The 22,103-nt window shown below is 37.0% G+C and overlaps 1 protein-coding gene across 1 annotated transcript; it reads right to left on the bottom strand.

Annotated features, from left to right (window-relative positions):
- Window positions 1-18,426: 18,426 nt before the first annotated feature.
- LOC143555721 (ras-related protein RAB1BV) lies at window positions 18,427-21,729 on the bottom strand. Its single transcript, XM_077045226.1, has 7 exons — window positions 21,671-21,729; window positions 21,442-21,582; window positions 19,095-19,167; window positions 18,916-19,016; window positions 18,758-18,823; window positions 18,588-18,685; window positions 18,427-18,492 (listed from the first exon to the last, which is right to left on the bottom strand). Exons 2-7 carry the CDS (start codon window positions 21,512-21,514, stop codon window positions 18,427-18,429), a joined length of 477 nt encoding a protein of 158 aa, XP_076901341.1. The 5' UTR covers window positions 21,515-21,582; window positions 21,671-21,729.
- Between the last annotated feature and the right edge of the window lie 374 nt (window positions 21,730-22,103).

Raw genomic sequence — 22,103 nt, 5'->3', positions numbered from 1 at the left:
TTGGCTTCCACTAGTTCATATAAACTTTAAAAAAATTGTCACATGTTATTTGTCTCCTTGCGTATGGAAAGTGCATGAGTATAAAGTGGACCAACACACTGGCAATCGCGGATAATGTTTTTGAATATTAAAAAAAATCCAAGAGTTGAGTTGGTTGAGTTGCTACTATCTATCGGTTATGATCCTGTGCATACTTCTTTTTTAGGGACGAAAAAGGTTTAAGTGTGAGGATATTTGATGTGTTTTAAAATATATATATTATTTATATAAGTATTTCCTACATTTTAACTGATTTTGAGTTGGTGTTTTATTAAATATTACTCTAACTTGATTCATTGAATTTAATGGCTCAAGAGACAATGAGCTTAAACGATTAAAATAATCAATAATAATGAACACTTAAAAGAATTTAAAAGATGTCTTTGACAAAATAAGTTATTACGTAATGATGTTACTATTACGTTTTAAAGTTTATTATATTACATTTAATAATTATGAATTTATTTATATTATGTTTCAGGTCTATGACGAAAATAAATAATAATACGGATACTAAAAAGCACATTAGATGAAACATAACAAAGAAAATGATGGAATTTGTGGGCCATCCATGATTTTGGAATTTGATGGTCATGAGCTCGGTTTTTAGTATATTGCAGCCCATCAATGAAATTAGAAGGCTAGGGTCCAGCAGGAGTTTAGGGTTTATTTTTTATATAATAATAATCGCAAGAAAAAAAGAAAGGATGAACCAGGGGCTTGACAATTATTAAAAAAAAGAAAAGAAAAGATAGAAGCAGAAAATTGGAGCAGGAGATCAAATGAGAATTAATAATTATATAGCTTTTGATTGGAGGTCACCTTTCTTTTTCTGTGGTGTCGAGAGGAGGCCAGCAAGTTTTATTTTGAAGCTACTGTCCACGCAAGGAAATAAACAGAAAGTAAACGGTAGTAGCACTTTGTGAAGATTGGAGCTGCAAGAATCACCGTTAGGATTTGCTCTTTCGGTTTGGTTTCTAGTTTTTAGTTAATTATTATTGTTCTAAAATTCAGATTTAAGACATGTTTTCTATTATTTTTTTATGTGTTTCTTATCGTTAATGACATGAGTATGAGTAGCTAAACTTTTTAGTACTACCTAGGTTGAGATGGATATTGTTTTTGTTTGACAGTTTATTTGGTTTTGAATGATCACATGACGTATTATTATTGAAAAGCTTTATATAATTCGATCTTTGATGTGTTAAAATATTGATTTTATATTATTATTGCATGTGATTCCGCTTATTACTTTGATTGATTGATTGTGTGTCGTTCGGTTAGGGCTCTACGTTTAGGTCATAGACTTGGTATTTTTTATCTTGTCATGGTTTGCAATACCATAGGAATCTTGAGTGCGATTAAATATTAAAATGCAATAGGTTCATCTTCCTTGCGACCGAGAGGTAATAGGGAGTCGGTTTGTCTCCTATATTTATTCGGTTAGGTTAACATTGAGCAAGAGCGAGTTTTGGTCTTGTCCGGTTTAGTTTTGCGTGCAAATAAGTGTCTTAGATCAGGTTAGATTTTGTTACCCATTTATCCCTAGAACTGATAGTACCAACTTTAAGGGGTTTTTATGTGTCGTTGGGTTCAAGGGGAGATGCGTCATTTGGGTACATTAGTAATCTTTATCCTGGTGCATTTATTCAATCTTCTTAGATTTGTGAGGGTTAGTTGGTGAGACCGAAAGATGATCTAGGAAACTTTAATGAGCGTTAGTTGATTATTTTAAAATCCCGGTGTCATTTGATTAGTTAATTCCGTTAGCCGTTGAACTGTCAATAGGATTCTTGTCTAGGTAGTCGTTTCTCCATATTAGTTAAAACTTACTTAAGTTTCATTAAGTGTTCTAGTTAGTTCCGTTAAGTTGAGTTATTTCTTAGTAATCTAATTAATTAAACTAGTTAAAAATAAATTAATATAAAATCAAATAAATATTAGGTAGGACTTGGTTTAGGGTTTATAATCTGAGCCGTTTTCACGTGTCTTCGAGTTTGATATCCGGACCTTTCTCATCTTTGCTATACGAAATCGGCACACTTGTCGTTTTGTGAATTAGGATAGTTTGTTTGGTTTATAACGCTTAGTTTTGATTCATGTTTATTGCTTATATATATTTTCGCACATCATGTTTTTGGCGCTGTTGCCGGGGACACAGTCTGAGGCGATTAGAGAACAACCCTAGTTTGGTGACTTACATGTTTTCCTTTTACCTGCTTATTTGTTTTTATTTGTTTTTTTGTTTAATTTTAGCAGAGCTAATTTTAGTTTTTCTTTTTAGCCGTATGCTTCATACCCGCTCACAAGGACCGTCGAAGCTTGAAACGTCTAACGATACCGAGAAAGTCCAGTGTAGGACCCCGGCTAAAGCGGAATACGCCCGAGTGCGACGTACAGATTGCTCAAAACACATGTGACACTATTAAGTGGAAATAATATAATTAATTCAATCAAATCCCAAATACACAAGTTTATCAAATGAACAAATACAAGGGAAAAGGAACAAAACAAATTATGTGTGTTCCGTGTCTTGTATAATTTTGATTGAAAGATGATTTGCTTTTGCACAAGATCGTGTTTTAAATTTATAAAAGTGATTTCTACAAAAACTAAACACACATAAAATAGGCAAGTGTACCTATCGTATATGTAGAATAGTGTTGGTAAGAACCAAGTATCGATCCGTGGACACAAATGTTTCTAATGATAAATCATTGTTTTATTTTAATCGGAAGTTTTAATCATTTTGGGGTTAATTTTCGAACTTTTTATAAAATATAAATATGCATATATAATATATATAGGTGACCAAGAAGAGAGATTCTAAACAAGTAGTTCAATTATAGAAAGGTTGCCATCTAAAATCAAGAATCCACTCCATTTTAGCATTGATAATTAATATATAAACATGTGGTAGACTTGCCGTAGTAATATATGATAGATAGCTCCTTAAGCCTTAAGTGAGCATCTTTGGCACGAAGGAGGTAGCATGCGCATTTTAAAGTCCACCCTTTCTTAATGTCATGCCACCTCAATAATGTCAATTTAAGTTGGCAAGCAGTTTCGTAAAATAGAAAGATTAGGATTGACTTCGATTTCTCAAATACCAATTCTAACAACTTCGGGTGGTTGTAATTAACTCACACAACCTCCCCTTGGTTTATTTATGTAGGTTATAATTACACATTCCATTAACATATGACTTCTTTAACTAATTTGATATCCTAAGCAAAGCCATTTTCGGATTACCAAGGTTTAGAGAAATATATCATAACTTGTATCTCATCATTTCTAAGTACAATATAAGGATCCATGTTTCGATAATGTATCAAAGTATTTTTATTTTTCAAGAACATAAATCGATCATGAACGATTGCCAATGGAATTGACAATCACCAACTTTGAATTAGTGATTTAAGATGCTGAAACATTTCTCAACAAAAGATAATTGTAATATAACCATGTACTTTACTAGACTAACCCACATGTTTTATATAATCATCAAGCGAAACAAAGCTTCTTCATAGATATTAGATGGTGAATGGTGTTTAGCTCATAATGAGCATTATTATGAACATTAGGATGGATGATAATAACAAACACATGATTAAACTAGAACAATCTAACCAAATGTGGATGAATCGTCCTTCTTAATGATGATGGTGGATGGATGATGATAATGGTTGACGGTGATGACCTCCAAGCCTTCAAACTCTTCACTAGATCTTTAATGTGAGTATTAGTGTGTGTTTTATAAGTGAAAACCGGATAGAACTCTCTTCAAGACACACCAAATGAATGCAACATGAGCCACTATTTAAGGCAATCTGGAGAGAAAGGCACGGCCTCGTGCCCACTTAGGCACGCCCCCGTGTTTTTTAGTGACATGTGCAGAATTCATTTTTTCTTTTCTAGTGGTCGTCCACGGCCCTGTGGTTGAGAGACACGGTCCTGTTCTTTTGTTCCCAGTTTTTGTCTTTTCTTGTAGATTTTTGTCTTTTCTGGTAAACATGGGGGCGTGTTTCTTGAGGCACAAGGGCGTGTTTCTTTGCTTTTCTTTTGTTTTCTTCTGTTTTTCTTCGTCTTTTCGCTTGTTTCTTCGTTTGGGCTTGGTTTCATCTGAAATTACATTTTATTATGGTAATTAGCCTTTTATGCAATGTGAGTTGATAGAAATTGCAGTTTATAGAGATTATTTGATGCCTAAAAGATGTATAATTATATGTACATCAAACATCCCCACACTTGAACGTTGCTTGTCCTCAAGCAATCTACTTATAAATATTCTCTAAAAACAGCAAACTTAGATAAACCATCCCTTAAGTGAGCTCCAAGAAAATGGAAACAAAATAACCAATCTTAATTTGTATTAGTGATAAATAAAAAGGAACTTTTGTTTTTATGAGCTTCCGTTTATGCTAAACGTCACGTTCTCACAATGTTCACTTACACTCGGTTTTATATCTGATCATACCTGTGATGTATGTATGTGAACTCTCTTAGTCATAATGCAACCTGTGATAAATAAGCTTGTTACAAGTTCAAATCTCCACATTTGTGAAGGGTTGCATAGATCAGAAGGTAATATGGGTTGGTTTTGTGTGATTTGGGATTTTTGGTGTTTTGTGGTGGATAAGAGCTCTTGGTTGAGGATGGTAAATACAACTTTTCTGGTAATCGGGGATTCTGAGATGTCTTTGATGGTTAGCTTTTCATCCCAATGATAAATTTTTTATGTTTTATTTATTTATTTATTTATTTATTTTGAGACATAGTGACTCTTTTAAGGTCAGATCGTCAAGACCAGTTTTGTCGAGGATGTGGATCAGTTCTTCCTCAATCCTGTTCTGAACATAACTTCCAACTCTAGTGGATCGTTCGGCTTTGAGCCTAATAGCCCCCACCCTCATCAGTTCGGTATATTCATGCTGAGACTGAGTTTGACTTTTTCTACATCTTCCTTCGAGGGACCAGTTTGGTATATTTATTTATTTATTTTTTTTGAGACCTAGTGACTCTTTTAAGGTCAGATCGTCAAGACCAGTTTTGTCGAGGATGTGGATCAGTTCTTCCTCAATCCTGTTCTGAACATAACTTCCAACTCTAGTGGATCGTTCGGCTTTGAGCCTAATAGCCACCACCCTCATCAGTTCGGTATATTCATGCTGAGACTGAGTTTGACTTTTTCTACATCTTCCTTCATGGGACCAGTTTCCACAGCCTAAGCATCGTCCGTATCTTTTTGCTCTTCTCTTCATTGCGTTTTTGGAAATTCCACAAAATAGTGGCCTTTGTTCGTCTTGGCGCCAATTTTTCCTCACCTCATTGCTCAAAAGAAATATTCTCTCCCTAAGTTTTGGAGGCAACCTAGGTTTTGTGAAGTGTATGCAGCAAAGGAAATTGAAATCGAAAGAATGCATTTCCAGTTCTTTAAGGTCTGCCGGTAAAAGACCAGTGTTGTATTTTACCGGTGAGAGTGATAAAGTGGTATGGTAAGGTTTTGTAGGGTTTTTGGGCTTTGTAATTTGGAGAATGGTTTGAGGGGATCGTGACAATATTACCTTCTTCCTTATACAACGCTTCGTGCGGTCTTGAAATGAATAATTGCCACAAGTTCTAAATCACACGAAACATATGACTCACTCAAAGCTTCCGAAATTTTTTTTTATGGCATGAGGTTTTATCTCATAGTAACGGAGGAATTGGGTATAAACGCCATATTTTGCATAAATTCCTTCTCAATATTACAAAACTCCTTTTTTACTTTTCGTTATTTGAATAGTAATTATTTATTTGCGAAAAAATTTTCTTGGATTTCTCTTCGGGTTTTATAAAAATAATCTTTGTTTGCTACAAAAGTATTTGTTGATTAGAGAATTTTTATAATTAATTGATCAAACAATTGGTCAAGTAATTCTCATCCCCATACTTGAATCTCACATTGTCCTCAATGTGAAAAGATTCATGAAAAGATAAAAAAATCTAATTGAGTATTATGGGTTAAACTAGAGAGTTACTTCCCTACGGGTTAACGAAATTTTGACAGAGCGTCCCCTGTTTATCGTCCGTTTTCCTGTTTTTGTACCTGTATAATATAAAACTACAAGCAACCACAAACAACCAAATATAAACTGCTGAAAATTAGGTATGGAATCATCCATACCTTGTCCTAATGGGCTAAATAAGTACCTACTGTAATGTCTTGGCACATATGGCCATAAAGTATCCAAACAAGTACGATAGAAAGTAAATTGTTTAAAACACACATAATAATGTCATAAAATACTACCAGCCCATGCCCGTGCCCATGCCCGACCTACCAGTGCCGCCAGTCATCAGTTACCCGTGTCCAGGTCAAATGGTCCCCACTTCCTGTCCATGCGATAGCTCAAACGATTAATCTCTCGCCTCGTCTCTGCATATTCGGTTGCTCGTTGTGCATCTGATGCAACCATCTGCTCTGTAATCCTGTTAAATGAGGCGGTAGTATTAGTTGAGAATTGATCAATGAGTCCATATATACCCTCTATTGAGTATCGGTTGTCGTGTGACGAACTGGGGCCGGCTCCTGATGAAGATGGGCCTCCTCTCTGATGGTAGGTGCGGCGGCGGTACTTTCTGGCCGGTGATCCTCTCCTCTCGTGCACATCCTGAAGCATTATTTCTGTAGGGTCTTCTGGGTCCCAAAACTGGTTGTTTCTGTCACAAAATCTCCATACATCTGGGTTCCACCCGATTTGCTGAATCATCTGCATGCTTTCACAATAGACAAGGTTGAGGGCAATCGAATCTGGGCTTCGGGTTCCTTCTGTATCTGCATTGTAGGCTCTATAAATGTTGTAGATCCACGAGCCACCAAAAATCAGGGTATTTCCTTTGGCAGCTGCATTTGTCGTGAAAAGCTTGCAGAATAACATAGTGATGTTGCAATGTATGTCATTCTTCATGCAGTACAGTGCCCAAAGATCCCTTAGGTTAACAACCCCCTCACTTTAACCTCGGGCCGTGGCAGTGTGACTGAGCAGACGATGAATTTATCTCATGAGCGGGTCCCGTAGTGCTGTGCTTTTTGAGACGCTTGCATTGTATTCTTCAGTACCATAACTCAGTTGTTCCAAAGCCTCTAATCTTGTTCTTCCTGCTTCAGCTTCGTCACTAGCATCTTCATCTGCAAAGTTTGTTTTAGCGTTAAACCAGATGTCTGAGTCAGTTTCCTCGGTTATATAAATTCCCAGATCGATTCCCAGTTGGGTGATTGTGTGCCATTCATCCCCACATCTAAACTCGATTGCATCTTCATCCCACATGTCAAACTTCTTCTTCTTTATATTAAAAGAGGCCAAGAACTCCTTTGTTAGTTCTATTACCGCCTCTCCCGTTTGCTCAAAGACTCTCCTCTACGGCCCTTTTACAAATGTTTTGTATCGGGCCCATTGATTAACTTGGCGCAACGTGTCTCTGCAAGCGTAGAAGTTAGGTTCTGGGTATCTTCTGTTGAGGTAGGTTAGTCATGCATTAGCCTGTCTGTCTCTTGTCCTTCATCCGTTAAAGACTAGAAATGCTTGAATGTCGTCTCCATACTCAGCTATTTGCAATTTATACCCAAATTAGTCAAAATTTGACAAAAATTATCAATGTGCTGGAACAGAGAGCAAAGCATGGTGGCGTGCTTTCAAAAGCACGGCCCCGTGTTGTTGCAACTGTTTCAGTTTCCTTTGATTTTGACTTTTGGTTTACCACGATTCGTGTTGTTTCGGGCACGGCTGTTTTTTTTAATACTAATTTCTACCTTATTCATATTCGAACCCTCGTTTCTAACCGGTTATAACAATAGGGTTTACTAGTTTGTTGGGTATTCATCTCAATATCCAAAACCCAGATTGTTTCTTTCAATTAAACCTTAACCATCAAACATTCAACAATCTATTCACCTTATACTAGTAAAATAACCCACATCCTTTTCGGCTTTAGACCCGATTTGGTCAATTTGAGAGATTTTAGGGTTAAACTAAACCTAGAATGATGAACTTGAACAATACAATTGTTAAATTAACATACCTTTGATTGAAATTGAAGAATTGATGAAGGAATTCGTGAAATAAGGGTTGGTCAGCGGTTTATCGTCCAGAAAACGAAGTGGTTGTTAGGGTTAATGGTCTGGAAAGTTATTTTAGTAATTTAAAACTCGTAACTGCACTGGGTCCAAAAGTACGGCGCCATGCTTTTGAAAGAACGGTACCGTGCTGCATGATGCAGACAATATTTCTTTTGATTTTTGTTTATTTGTCGAGCTGGTTCGTTTATTGACTGGTTTTATTTGCTGGTTAGTTTAAGATAGTAATTAGAAGTCCTAAATTATATTAAAACATAAAACATAGAGACATAATTAAACATAGAAGAAATGAAAAAGTACAACAACAACTCTTGATCCTAACACATAACACTAGCGGGAGCAACTTAAACACGAAACAAAGTCGAATTCCCGAACAGGTCTTGAATGTGTGGTGGTGCTCGTTTGGCTTCCACGAGCTCGGAAACCTTAGTGTCGAGCTTTACGATTTCTCGGTTAAGAAAGTTGAGCTTGGAAGCCACATCTTTGTGGTGGCCACCCACAACATGGAAGTTTTCGAACCTAAGCAGGTCGACTTTGTTGATTAGCTCGACTACCTGAGCTTCGGTTTGAATGTTGCTTTCAACTTGGTCTCTTATGATGCATTGTAGCCTCATAACCTCCTCCTCAAGGTATGAGGAGGATTCATGTTGCTTGCCTTTCCTCACTGGCCTCCATTCAACCTTCTTGCTTTCCATTTTAGTAATGTTGTGTTTGGTGTGAATGAAATAGTGAGTTTATGCATGCATTATATAGAGACTGGAAAGTTGAACACGGCCCGTTCTGCTAGGGGTATAAATGGTTCTGAGTCAGAGAATTGTACGGAGTCAGCGCGTATCATGCTGAAGACTCTAGGGTGACCACGGCCTCTTGCTTAGGGAAGCACGGCCCGTGCTTTTTGTCACTGATAATTTTCTTTTATTTTTCAGCAAAATGCGAGAGCTTGAATTTTTAGAATAATGGTTAGGATGTTAATTTTGAAGTTTGGCCATTCTAAAAATTACTTTTCATTAAAAATTCCTAAAAACAAATATGGGATAAGCCCGGTTTTCCTAAAAATAAGAAAATGATCGGGTTAAGCCCGAGATCCTAACACATTGTGCGTAATGCACTTGTTTACACACGAAAACAGAAAATTAAGTTTCCTAGATGTCCCCGAAAGGTTCTCCTCCTCCGAATGGCCCTGGTGGTGGAAAATACGTGAAACTGAGAACTTGAAACTGGAGTTGTTTATTGACGTTTCGAAATTCCGTTTTCATGTTTTCCACTGATTCAGCAAGGACGTTCATTTAGGTGAGTTCTTTAACGAGTTACTGAAGTTTCAAGAGAAGTTGGGTTTTAAAAACATGGCGGGCATCGTTTCTCGGGTGTCGGGAAACAGGGATTGCTTCACTCATCTCAGTAGGCATGTTTTAAATTTTCAGAGAATATTGGATTGGTTTTGGTTAGTGCAAGGAATGAAATGTCACAAGGTGCCTTTTATAGCCAACCAGAAACCTAAGCACGGCCCCATGCTTTTGGAAGCACGGCCCATGCTTGTGTTCTGAAAATTCTGTTACAAGCCAGTCTGACTGAGATTTTTGCAGCTAAGATTCCGGTCCGCAATTTTTGGCACCGGACTGTGCTTTTGGAAGCACGCCCCCGTGTTTTTTTTAAATAAATATTTACAATGCCTAGTTTGTGAAGGTCTTGGCCGTACCTTGTTTTCTTGATTTCCTATTCAGGGGTTTGGAGGGTTAATACCTCCAGAATTTCTTCAAAAGGACCATCGATATATGGCTTTAATCGATGCCCATTTACTTTGAACTTTTGGCCATTTGAATTTGAGACCTCAACTGTCCCATAGTCAAAGACTGATTCAACTATGTATGGACCTGTCCATCGAGATTTCAATTCAGTTAGGTTAGAATTGCGCGAGAGCGAGTTTTTGTCTTGTCCGGTTTAGTTTTGCATGAAAATAAGTGCCTTAGATCGGGTTAGATTTTCTTACCCCTTTATCCCTAGAATTGCTAGTACTAATTTTAAGCGGGTTTTTTGTGTCGTTGGGTCCGAGATGAGATGCGTCATTAGGGTACCCTAGTAATCTTTATCTCGGTGCATTTATTCAATATTCTTAGATTTGTGAGGGTTAGTTGGTGAGACCGAAAGGTGATCTAGCGAACTTTAATGAGCGTTAGTTGATTATTTTAAGATCCCGGTGTCGTTTGATTAGTTAATTCCGTTAGCCGTTGAACTATCAATAGGATTCTTGTCTAGGTAGTCGTTTCTCCATATTCATTAAAACCTCGTTAAGTTTCGTTAAGTGTTCCAGTTAGTTCCGTTAAGTTGAGTTATTTCTTAGTAATCTAATTAATTAAACTAGTTAAAAATAAACTAACATAAAATCAAATAAATATCAGGTAGGACTTGGATTAAGGTTTATAAACTAAGCCGTTCTTACGTGTCTTTGAGTTCAATATCTAGACTTTCCTCATTTTTGCTATACACGATCGGTATACTTGTCGTTTGTATGAATTAGGATAGGTTGTTTGGTTTTTAAAGCATAGTTGCGATTCGTGTTTTGTCACACCCCCATTCTAGGTCTAGGAGTATGAGCAATAGTTGGTACCATATTTGTAAATAAATCAGAGTTACTTGTGTTAGCGGAAGACTTATAAAAACTTAAGGATCGATATTACAAATATTTATATTACAAAAAGATGAGACAAAAGTCTCGCTTAGTATTTACTTGTTTATAAGTTTTACAAAACCACCATATTTTTAATATTTATACAAAATTATCCGAGCCATCGGATTCTTGAGCTTTTTCGTCTTTCAAGCTCTATTCCTGATTACCTGCAAAATGTTATAAAAATACGTCCGCAACGAATGCTGGTGAATATGCTGACGCTAAAAATATTTTCTTTACTTAATTACCCCTCGAGACCACGTAAGCCTCGGCCCATCTTGGCTTAGGAATAATCAAGTTAAGCAATCATCATAAACTCGAGTCTCTACACTAGGTCACCTCAGCAAAACTGCTCAGCGTTTCGACGTACTTAGGTACCATAAATATACACAAGGTCATTCTCACTCGGACATACTTTGGTCCGGCCCATCATGGCTGGAGGTCGTGACCAGGCGTGGTGCGATGTGCCCACCGCATACCACATATGTAAGGATCCAGACAAACTTATACCACAGCCTGAGGGCTAGGCTCATACTCTTATTTATAATGTTTTTAGAGACACTTAGTCTCATGTAAAGTTTTACACATAACACGTTTGTTTGTTTGAAAACAAGTTTGTAAAAGTGGGGCGTATTCACCTTTCAAATGGGATCGGCTTCCAACGCCGTTCGTTGGGTCTTTCTTGCTATCTCGCACCTATAGTACGAGTATAACTTTCATTAGTCGGATACACGATCCGGCTTAAGACCTTTAGTCTTATTTATCTCGATGAACCTTTAGTTCATAATCTCTTTTTACTTTAAAACCTTTAGTTGAAAAGTAATATTAATAAACCTTTTGTTTATTTATAAAACCCGACGTTTCTTCTTCATGAAGAAACGTATTTTTCTTTCTTTATTAATTAAGTATACTCATTACACTTAAATAATATATTTCATAACAAAGAATAATCTTATATATATTCATATATATATTTTATCTTTCTTTTCTTTATTTTCTTTGTTATATCTTTCTTTGTTGATCGAGAATAACATCGACTTGGGTATTAAGCCTTTATAATATATTATTATTATTTTGGTTGGACATTATGCCTACCATGTTTGGCTTAGAAATACCCTAGATACTTGGGAAGCACTTCAACGCTGCTTGCTCAATCACCCTTTCCACACTTGGCACGCTTATCGATACACCAACACTTCTCGACACGCACTTCGAGATACTCGTCGAGACGTTGGGGCAGAACCTCCTTCTTGTTTGGAACGCCGTCGGGGAATGGCTCATTTATCGAGGTATATCACGTTTATCGAGGATCGGGACACGGTTTTTGAGACGGATCGAGGGCACGCTTTACGAGGTGTAGTGAGAGGTTAGAGAGAGAGTAAATGTGTGAGATTTGGTGTGGGAACAACTGAACCCGTAGCTGCTATTTATAGAGCCCATTTTCCCCATCGCGGTACGCGATGGGTCACTTGGCAAGCCCGTCGCGTACCGCGACGTAGGCTTGATGAGTCAGCGTATAGACCTGCCACGTGGCGACACGTGGCAGGCGATGCGCCACGTGGTGGCACGTGGTGACACGTGGCAGACGTGTTGCCACGTGGTGACACATGGCGGCAGACGTTGCCACCGTGTGCCACGTGGCACACGTGTCATTATCTGTCAGACACCCCATCGCGGTACGCGATGGGTGTCTCTCTTGGCCCGTCGCATAGCGCGATAGGTCAAGAAAACAGATTTTTCATTTTTAGTCCCTGAAGTTTGGAAATTGACAGAATTGGTCCCTATACTTTGGAATTTTGACATTTTTGGCCCGAAATTTACGTGATGTTACATGTTTATTGTTTATATATATTTTCGCACATCACATTCTAATCGAATAACAGTTCTAATCGAATGACCGTTGTAATCGAATGACCGTGCTAAAAGAATAACCATTTTAATTAAATGGAAATTCTAATCGAATAGAATTCGATTCGATTACTTTGTCATTCGATTCGATTACTTTGCCCATTTGATTCTCTTACTATGCCCATTCGATTCGATTACTTTTCTATCAATTCGATTCGATTACTTTTCTTTTGAATCAAGTTTCTTAAGGGCTCGATTCATATATGGTTTCCATTGTTATCACTTTCCAGCCTTTCCTTTTGACCCGTTTTGTCTGTATTGCATAAGAAACGATCCTTGAATTTTAACCACATCGTTCCTTGCATTAACCTGGTTCAAACGTTACTTGTATGATCCGTCTCATTCCAAACAACTTGTTTATGTTCAAGTTTACAATTTTCTTGCATAATGATGTTGGGTGAAAGTATGAATTTATAGAATGTAAACTCGTGTTTTATTTGTTCATATGTTTCGAACGCGAGTACTTTGAGTGGTTTAATGTTTACAGGTGATCAGAGCTTAACGAAACTAATTTGGAGAATTTATGTGCGGTGGAAATGAAATTAATGATACATTATATGATACAGAATTGAAATACGAAGACGTGGCCGCAAACGGGGAGGAAAACGAAGTCGGAATGAAGATCTTATAAAGAAAATGATGTTCGAAAGTGATTCGTGCGCACCAAAAGTAAAACGGGCGTATCCGAGGCTAGAAAATGAGTTACGGAACCCATAATATATGAATTTGGGGCCATTCTTCACCATCCTAACACCTACCACTCATCACAATCATCTATGTTCTCATCATCTCAACCAAGAATCAAGATTTCCAAGATGCTTATGCTAGGCTAAGCTTCTGTGACCATCTTCGGGTGTAGGGTTGTGTTTGTGGTTAGACTTTTTGGTATTTTGAACCTTAATATTGGATTTAGATTTGGTTAATTATTCGGTTAGTTGAATCTTTACGTTTGTTTGTGTGCTTAAACAGTTTTTCGTAATTGAATGCTTAAGATTGTATCAGTTAATTGGTTTGAGGTCATCAACATTTAGGATTAAGTTCTTATCGCCATTAACCCGTTTATCATTAACCATAGCATTGATTTTACTCATCAATACCTAAAACTGGTAATCAATTAGATTACTATTCAGCTGTGCCAATTGTTTGGATTAAGTTTTGACAATCAGCAGAGCCAAATATTTAGTCTTTTGCTTATAAATTCAAACAAAGAGATTTCCAAATAGGTTTAATTACTTGTCCAACTTGCTTCACAACCTGAAACCTGGAGATTGGTTATTTCCTCTTAACTGTTTACGAATCAAAGTAACATTGTATTTTCTTAACAAATCTTTCAAACCGCTTGACATCGTCTGTTCACTTAGTTTAATATTTTATAAATTATGAATTTAATTAGCATTTCCCACTGATTCACTATGGATTCGACACCTTGCTTGCCCTTGCTAGTAAAGGAATTTTATAAATGTTTTTATTGACCTTTCGACAAAAATCACATAATAAGGCCCGATTTACCATCCTACCAAGTTTGATGCAAAACCGACTTCATTTACCCGTCCTTTTCACGAACCGAACACTACTCGTTTTACCCCAAACGAATCAACTAACCCGTTTACTCACAAGTTTATCACTTTATCAATAATAGTGGCACATTCTATCATCCTATCTATTTTCATGCAAATCCGTACCCGAAAAGTAAACCTTTTTAATAAAAACGTACCTTTGAGATTTATATTCGAAATCACTCGAATAGACCAAAACAATATCAAACGAACTCAGAATTGAGTGATTCAAGCTGCCACGCAACCGGGTCACTGAGATCTACCAGCACCGCCCACTGTCGCCTCCGTAACTCGCCGCTACAATCGCCGGAAAACTGAAAGATTTGCCGAAGAACTCCATTTTTGTTGTTAAAGTTTCCTTGATAAAAAGTAGACTTCCCGACCTCTGATCAAGGATCTGATTTGTGGAAATCTTCATTTACATGTCATGAACACTCTGTAAATATTTGAGACCGATCCGGTGGTTAGATCTTCGGGAATCATCATGTCTTTGTGGGTGGTTTTCTCAAAAACAGGAATTGGGTTAAGAATGAAGAAGTGTGTGTTTTCTTGAGGTGTGGAGGCAATGATGGAAATGAATAGAATGGTGGCTACATTTATAGGAAGAGAGTAGTGCTTCATGTTTAACTTTTCATCTAATGACACTTATTCCCTCCTACTTTAGATAATTACATGTATCTTTTATACTTCATTAAACTCAATTCATTTAAATACCGACGAAACTTGAGATGTTACATTCGTGCCCAACTTCCATTTTTTGGGTGGAAGCCTTACATGCTACATATCTACACAATTTCATACCCACTAAACACCTCGTTTCCGGAGGATTGTATCACCGATAGCTAAGAATAAGATAGTAGCCCAAAAATACATGAATGGATTGAGGTGAGAGTTTACTTGTCTGCCACCCAGCCAAATAAACTCTCAACTCAATCTACTCGTGTATTTTTGGGCTGCTTGGCCGATTTTTTAGGTTATTGGTGCTACTATCCTCCGTTAACAAAGAGGGCCCACCTCTACCAATAAATTTCCTTTGGCGAACATCCTTCCCATTTAACGAGCCCTTAACACTAAATACATACTCTTTCTTAGACGAATATTTTCCCTTTTAACACACACCTTAGCATGGGCCATAGTCACAATTCTTCCTCTAGAACATCGGCCCACCATACGTTTGCAGCCCAACATACACAAACACCACTCATGTTGCGAGTCGTTGGCAAGCCGGGTCGGGTCAAAAAGTTACGTGTTGGTTGCGACATCGTTGTCCGGTCAAAGATTTCAATTGTTTAAATTGAATTCCTTCACATGTTAAAAGAATTTTGAAGAATTTTGATTTCCTTTAGTTAAAAGAATTTGAAGAATTTCATTTCCAATTTCAATTCATTTGCTAACCAAAAGAATCAACAATGGGATTAACATTCCAATCCCAACAAAGTCTGTGAACCAAACAATTTGAGAGTTGGAATCTAGATTCCAATTCCAATATTGAATTCCATTGAATTCATGTGAATCATATATGCCCTTAGATCAATGGAGTAATTGCCCCATCCATAGCATTGTGGTATAACGAACTAAGGTGGGTACCTTACATTGATTCTTCATGGTATCGTTTAGTCCTTGTTTCTGTGGTTTAATTGTCATTTCAACTCCACCTCACCAACTCCAAGCTACCGTAATCACCAAATTTGGAAGAAAAAGACAACACACAAAAACCATCCAAAAGCCGTCCAAGCACAAATGCACAAAGAATATACTTTTCACACCAAGAAAAGAAGGCTGACCTTGCATCAAAAACTCAGCCAAATTGCCGCCTAAAACATTGAAATAAACTCATCATCCTATCATTTTCAAACCCCAACAAACCTATCTCCAAATGCCCCAAACCAATAGTAAATTGCATCACAACAAGTTCAACAAAACCATTGAAAATGCAGTCCAAAGACGAGCTCAGGTTCCACCATTTCAGCCACGATCATTCCCTAGACTACACCAAACTAAAACCCCACCATGACGCCATTTGCTCCGGCTGCCAACACCCCATCGCCCCGGGAAAGTTCTACTACCGGTGCAAATTATGTGGTTTTTACCTTCATCAAGTATGCTTTAGTATGCCCGAAAATGTCACTCATCCATCCGACCCGAACCAAAACCTCACCCTTGAAACATTCCCTACACCTTCCAAAGTTCCCATTACATGCAAAAGTTGTGAAAACCCTATCAAGGGTTTTTACTACCGTTGTTCCAAATGTATAGATTATTACCATACTTTATGTTTAGCCGCGCCTTTGTCGATGAAAACCTCTTTGCATCGACACTCGCTTAACATCGAATTCGTACCAGTTTACGATTTCCAGTGTGATCTGTGTGATAAGCCTAGTTACAGTGGATGGGTGTACCATTGTAATTTATGTGAATTTGATGCTCATCTTTCATGTGTTCTTACTAATAAAGGATTGGCTCAACCTACTGATGATGATCATCCGGTTCCAGTGACGGGTTCTACGATGGGTAATCAGCGACAAGATGAGTTGATGGAGTTGCTAACAAGGAGTTCTAATCTACCACACAATCAAGATCTTTCCATGCAAAGTTTTCAGCTTAGCGAAGCGTGTTTCTCGATAGATTTTCAGAACTCGTTGATCGGGAACGGTGGTGGTAAGATGCAGGCTGGTTCGGGGGATATTGTTGGGATTCCGGAAGAGAAGAGGATGTATGGAGGTGTGGATGATAGTGAAGGTTTTGAAGAGGAGTCTAAGAAGTTGGAGAAGGGTAGAGGTTCGAGTTATAGTCGAAAGTCGACGTCGGTGTCTTCGAGTGTGATCGGGTCTCATATTTGGTCGGAACTGGAGCAAGCTACCGAGAAAAGGAATTCAAAGGCTGGAGATAGAAGAGATGAACTGGACAATGTAAGTCATAAACCGGTGCACACCTGAAGGCGGACCGGCTCTCGCGACGTCGCCGGCAGCAAACCGTCCACGTCGCCACGATGCTAACACATTTTATATGATTAAAACTCCTAGAAAACAACATTAGTTATATTTATATTGTATTTTCATTTTGGATTTATAATGATATTTCATGTACTTATTTCAATTATGTGAAGTTAGTTTAATTATCCTCTTTTAAATAAGAGCCAATCAAATCAAATCTGAACTTAATAAAAAAGAAAAAAAGTTAAATATAGTCAACCAACCTCAAAAGTATAAAAGTAGCTCGATGAATTATGAGTCCGCATTTAGAAATAAGATGTGCTTGCTGTTTGCAATTTATCATTCAAATTTTTCAACTGTCCATGCATTTCAAATTAGTTCACATGTTTCACGTAGTAATATTTGGCATAAGGGAAAAAAATCTATGAATTGAGAAAGTTTGTGTTATTCTTATGATATGACGTGGTGTACCTTGGAAGCTTCCAGATCGCGTAACTCACCGTATAAAAAAAAAGGAATAGTCCAGAAATCCCCAACACTATATGTATCTATATAACCCCAACAATCCTTCTATCAACCAACAAGCTGAAATCCATAGATCACACAGTCGCAGTAATATTACTCACATACATACATACATACATTCAAACAACCAAAAATGGCGATAAAGACGAGCATTCTCTTCGTTTTAACAGCATTCAAAAACAGACGCTCTAGTCCCAGACCACCTCTATGGGACATTATTCCATCCGAGCCATTAGCTGACCCATTCAAGATCCTCGAACAAAGCCCACTCAACAACATCGCTGCCAAAGACCTCGACACTATCAACCTGACAGAGGTGGCACCGGGCGGAGAGGGCGAGTGGCAAGTTCTGGAGGCAATTTAGGCTTCCGGCGAACTCGGATATGGAGAAGGTAATGGCGCACCTTGAAGATGGCGTGTTGAAGATCAAGGTGCCTAAGTTGGCTCAGGTCAAGAAACAGCCCAAGGTTATTGATATTATGGAGCAAGGTACCACCTCAGGTGGTGAGGATATTAAACCAACCAAGGCTGCTGCTTGAGTTTAACTATAACATGTTTGTTGATCATGAATAATTTGTGGTTGTTTGTTTTTATGTTGCATTATAGAACGTGAATAATGATATGTGATTACTATCGTAATCCCAAATAAAAGTAACTAGAACATTAATATGTATGTGGATTTACTTACAGTTTCAAAAAACTTAATGCATATTCATCAGCAAGTGCTTGCCCCTTTGCGGTTGGTACAGCCTACAGTAAAATATGATAAAAAGTTTTTATCTTTTTAGTTTTCTTGGCAAATAAAAATCTTATTCGCATCATAAAAAAGAACAAATATGAAATACCCTTTTGCTTTCATCCATATCAGCCTTGTTCCCGACCAGGATCTTGTTAACATTATCAGAAGCATGTTGTTCAATGTTGCGAATCCAGTTTCTTATGTCTTATCAGGAAGCAAGATGAAATACATAAGTGGCGGTTTCGTAATATTAGGGTTGAGGGGAGGAAACCTTACTGTTGAAAGATGATTCATCTGTAACATCATACACCAGCAAAATGCCCATAGCTCCCCTGTAGTAAGCTGGAGTTTGGAGGGTAAAAGTGTAAATTACATGGCATTACGACAAGAAATAAGAAAAAATAACAACTAAAAAGAACATTTAGAAACTTTACCGGTTGTGATTGTTCGGAACCGTTCCTGACCAGCTGTATCCCAGATTTGGAGTTTGATACGCTTGCCATCAAGTTCAATGGTTCTTATCTTAAAATCAATACTGTATCACAAGCTTAGTATATAAAATGTTACAAAAAATAAAACAACTGTTCGTGTAGTAGTTATGAAGTTAACTCACCCAATGGTAGTGATAAAACTAGTAGTGAAAGAACCATCAGAAAAACGCAAAAGAAGGCAACTCTTCCCGACACCTGCCAATGAAGGAAAGAATTGGAAATATTCACATGTGATGCAAATAATGATACCTAAGCTCAGGTGTTTATATTATCATGCAGTGTCACATCAAAGCTACAAAAATTTGTTCCAAAAAATGAAGAATAAGAGTGACTATAACAATTTTCCCAATGTTCTCAGAAGTCAGATGGTAGAATACAGTCCATATGAAGCATATTATAGAATTTATGTATAACATAGGCATGGAAAACGATATCAGGGAATTATGGCAAAATTAACGAAACTCTAGTACAAATTGCTATAATAAAAAAATGGACTTCATTTATTAAAGGTTGAAATTATTCTTACTTTCCACATGTAGTTAGGATTGTTTGTAATTTTGTATCAAGTACATGTGATGGTTGGTAACTTGGTATTTATAGTGATAATATAAATGGTGTGGTCCACATACTTTATAGATAATGTTGGGGTAAAAAAAAAGATAAGAGTCAACAAAAACAATCTTTATTATAGTGGGGTCTTTGATCTACATTTTATAAGAAAATAATGAAAAAAATAGAAAGAAAATAAATCCTTCATCAGGATACATAATTGCAAGAAAAGGAAAGGATAAGTGAGAAAAGGACAGACATTAAAAAAATTCTAAAAAATAACATTCAGAAATTATGAAATATACCAATTATAGATCTCAACTGTTATCACCATCAAGTCATCAACAATCATTAACAGTTGAAAGTTACCACCTTGATGAACAGAATGTTAACATCTCAATCGTTATTGTTTGTTGATGGTAAACGATTTGAACAAAATTGAAAGACAAAAAATGTGCCATTAATATGATTTTAAGATGATCAATCTGTAACTATGTATTTCCAAGTGTGTAACATAAAGAAATGTAAAGATACGTTGCCATTATATTTACTTTGCTTCCTATGATATGCCAAGGGGTATCAGAGTCAAAAAGAATCTTCAAACATCATGCTTACATTAACTGACAGCTCCATAAGGACCATAACCCACTGGCTTTCATGACAAACCCTAACGACCTTGCACTCTATATGCATTACTTCTTCATAACACTTATTTCTCCCAAGGTATTCTAACCAGTTTTATAAAAAGAGAAGAATAACATTTTCACTATGCGAACCCAAGCAATATTGAAAAATATCCCTTGCGATAAGTTATGAGAGTAAAGAAACTAGCTTTCTCCCTTGTAGTTATTGAGATGGCCAAATTACTAAGAGAAAAAAATACAATTTATAAAGCAAGTATTATACTTTCGGGTAAAATTATATTCGTTTGTTTGGTAGGACTAACATGGACAACTCAGGTAACTATCATCAATGCAATTATTTCCAGCAATTATTTGGTTATTATTTAGAATAACATTATTGTTTTCTTAATCTAGTATGTCCAAGATTCCACAACGTATAAAGTCTTACAATATATTAATGTTATCTATCAAACCTATCGTCATAATTAGAAAACTTCATGACTATTTTGTGTGATTTTCATGGCCAACAACGTAATGCCCCGTCCTCTATTGTAGTTCTTGCTAAACCCCTCAATTACATCTCTCGAACACATTACGCATCCGTGGGCTCTAAATTATTACTTCACACAACATCATATTAGGAGTGTTCCAACTAATTCAAAAGTTCAATGAAAGTATCTATAGACTTAATCTGAACTTTAAATTCACGTAAAGTGCATTTTTAACATGGAAACTGTTCCCCATATATTGCCTTTCATATATACTACTGTACGTGTTCGTGACAACTGCGTCAAACCAAACCAACAATGTTATATTTATTATAATACATCCTACGGCCTGTGTCTCTACATCTCTTGCAAAACCAGCAGCATTAGCAAGAAACTGTCTACAACGCACTCTCTCACAGACGCACATCATGCATAACAACATACCAATTGGAAAACTAAGTTTACAGTAGATTTCCCGCCACAAACGCGACATCAACAATCATCAAGCAACTGCTTTTGACCCAACAAGCTGATTTTACAGCTAATAAAAACACTAGTGAACTCAACATTAGCATATTACACAAACAACAATTCAATGATCAAGACAACAAACAATCCAAAGAACGCGCCATCTTATAAAAAAAACGCACCAAATCGACCTAGATCCGTACAAATACCACATTCAAAATACCTAAAATCATTAAATCCACCACAATCACAAGCTACCAATTTCATTAGCATACAAATTGCAACCACATAAACTATTCACATATGAAACTAAACCGGTTAATAAATTAACGTAAACTTACCGCTATCGCCGATCAAAAGAAGCTTAATAAGGTAATCATAATCTGCTCGTGCCCTGACAGGTGGAGCGGCCATCGTATAATAATCAAATTAAAGTCAAACAAAAATAGCCCTAAAAATCGAGTGTGCGCACACTTATATATCTGTTGACCCAACAAATTCACAAATTAGTAACGAAATTTGAATCAATTAATTAAATGAAAAGCATATACGTTATTAACGGATACATACCGAATCAGAAATCGATCCGCCTAAATAAAGTTTGAGCTAAGGAGTGATACGAGTAGTATTTACAAGTGGCTCTGTTTTCCGGTCGATGAAGGAAAAATGAGGATGGATGAATCGATCCAAAGAAGAGAAGGTGTTGTTTGCTGGGTTGACGTTAACAAGATTAGATTAGTAAGTGGACACCTGTCGGTTTTTGTTTTTTAACGGAAACAAACCAAGTGACTGTCACCAAAGCTGGCAACTTCCGGCCCCACCCGAATATAATATGTATTTTTTTATAACAATGATTGTATTTAGGATGTTGTATTGTTTAAATCTACAGAGCTTTAGTGTCCCACTCTTGCTAAACTATGTTGTCGCTAACTTCAAAGTTTGGTTTTGGCGTTTCCCCGGGTGATGTGGGCTCAAGTATTGAAGACCGGGCTATTATTTATTT

This window comes from Bidens hawaiensis, unplaced genomic scaffold, assembly GCF_021521415.1.
Source record: "Bidens hawaiensis isolate Kalapana, Puna unplaced genomic scaffold, B.hawaiensis_p1.1 tig00018272_1, whole genome shotgun sequence".
NCBI lineage: Eukaryota > Viridiplantae > Streptophyta > Magnoliopsida > Asterales > Asteraceae > Bidens > Bidens hawaiensis.
The sequence above is the reverse complement of the archived record's forward strand: the minus strand, read 5'-3'. Positions and strand labels throughout refer to the sequence as shown.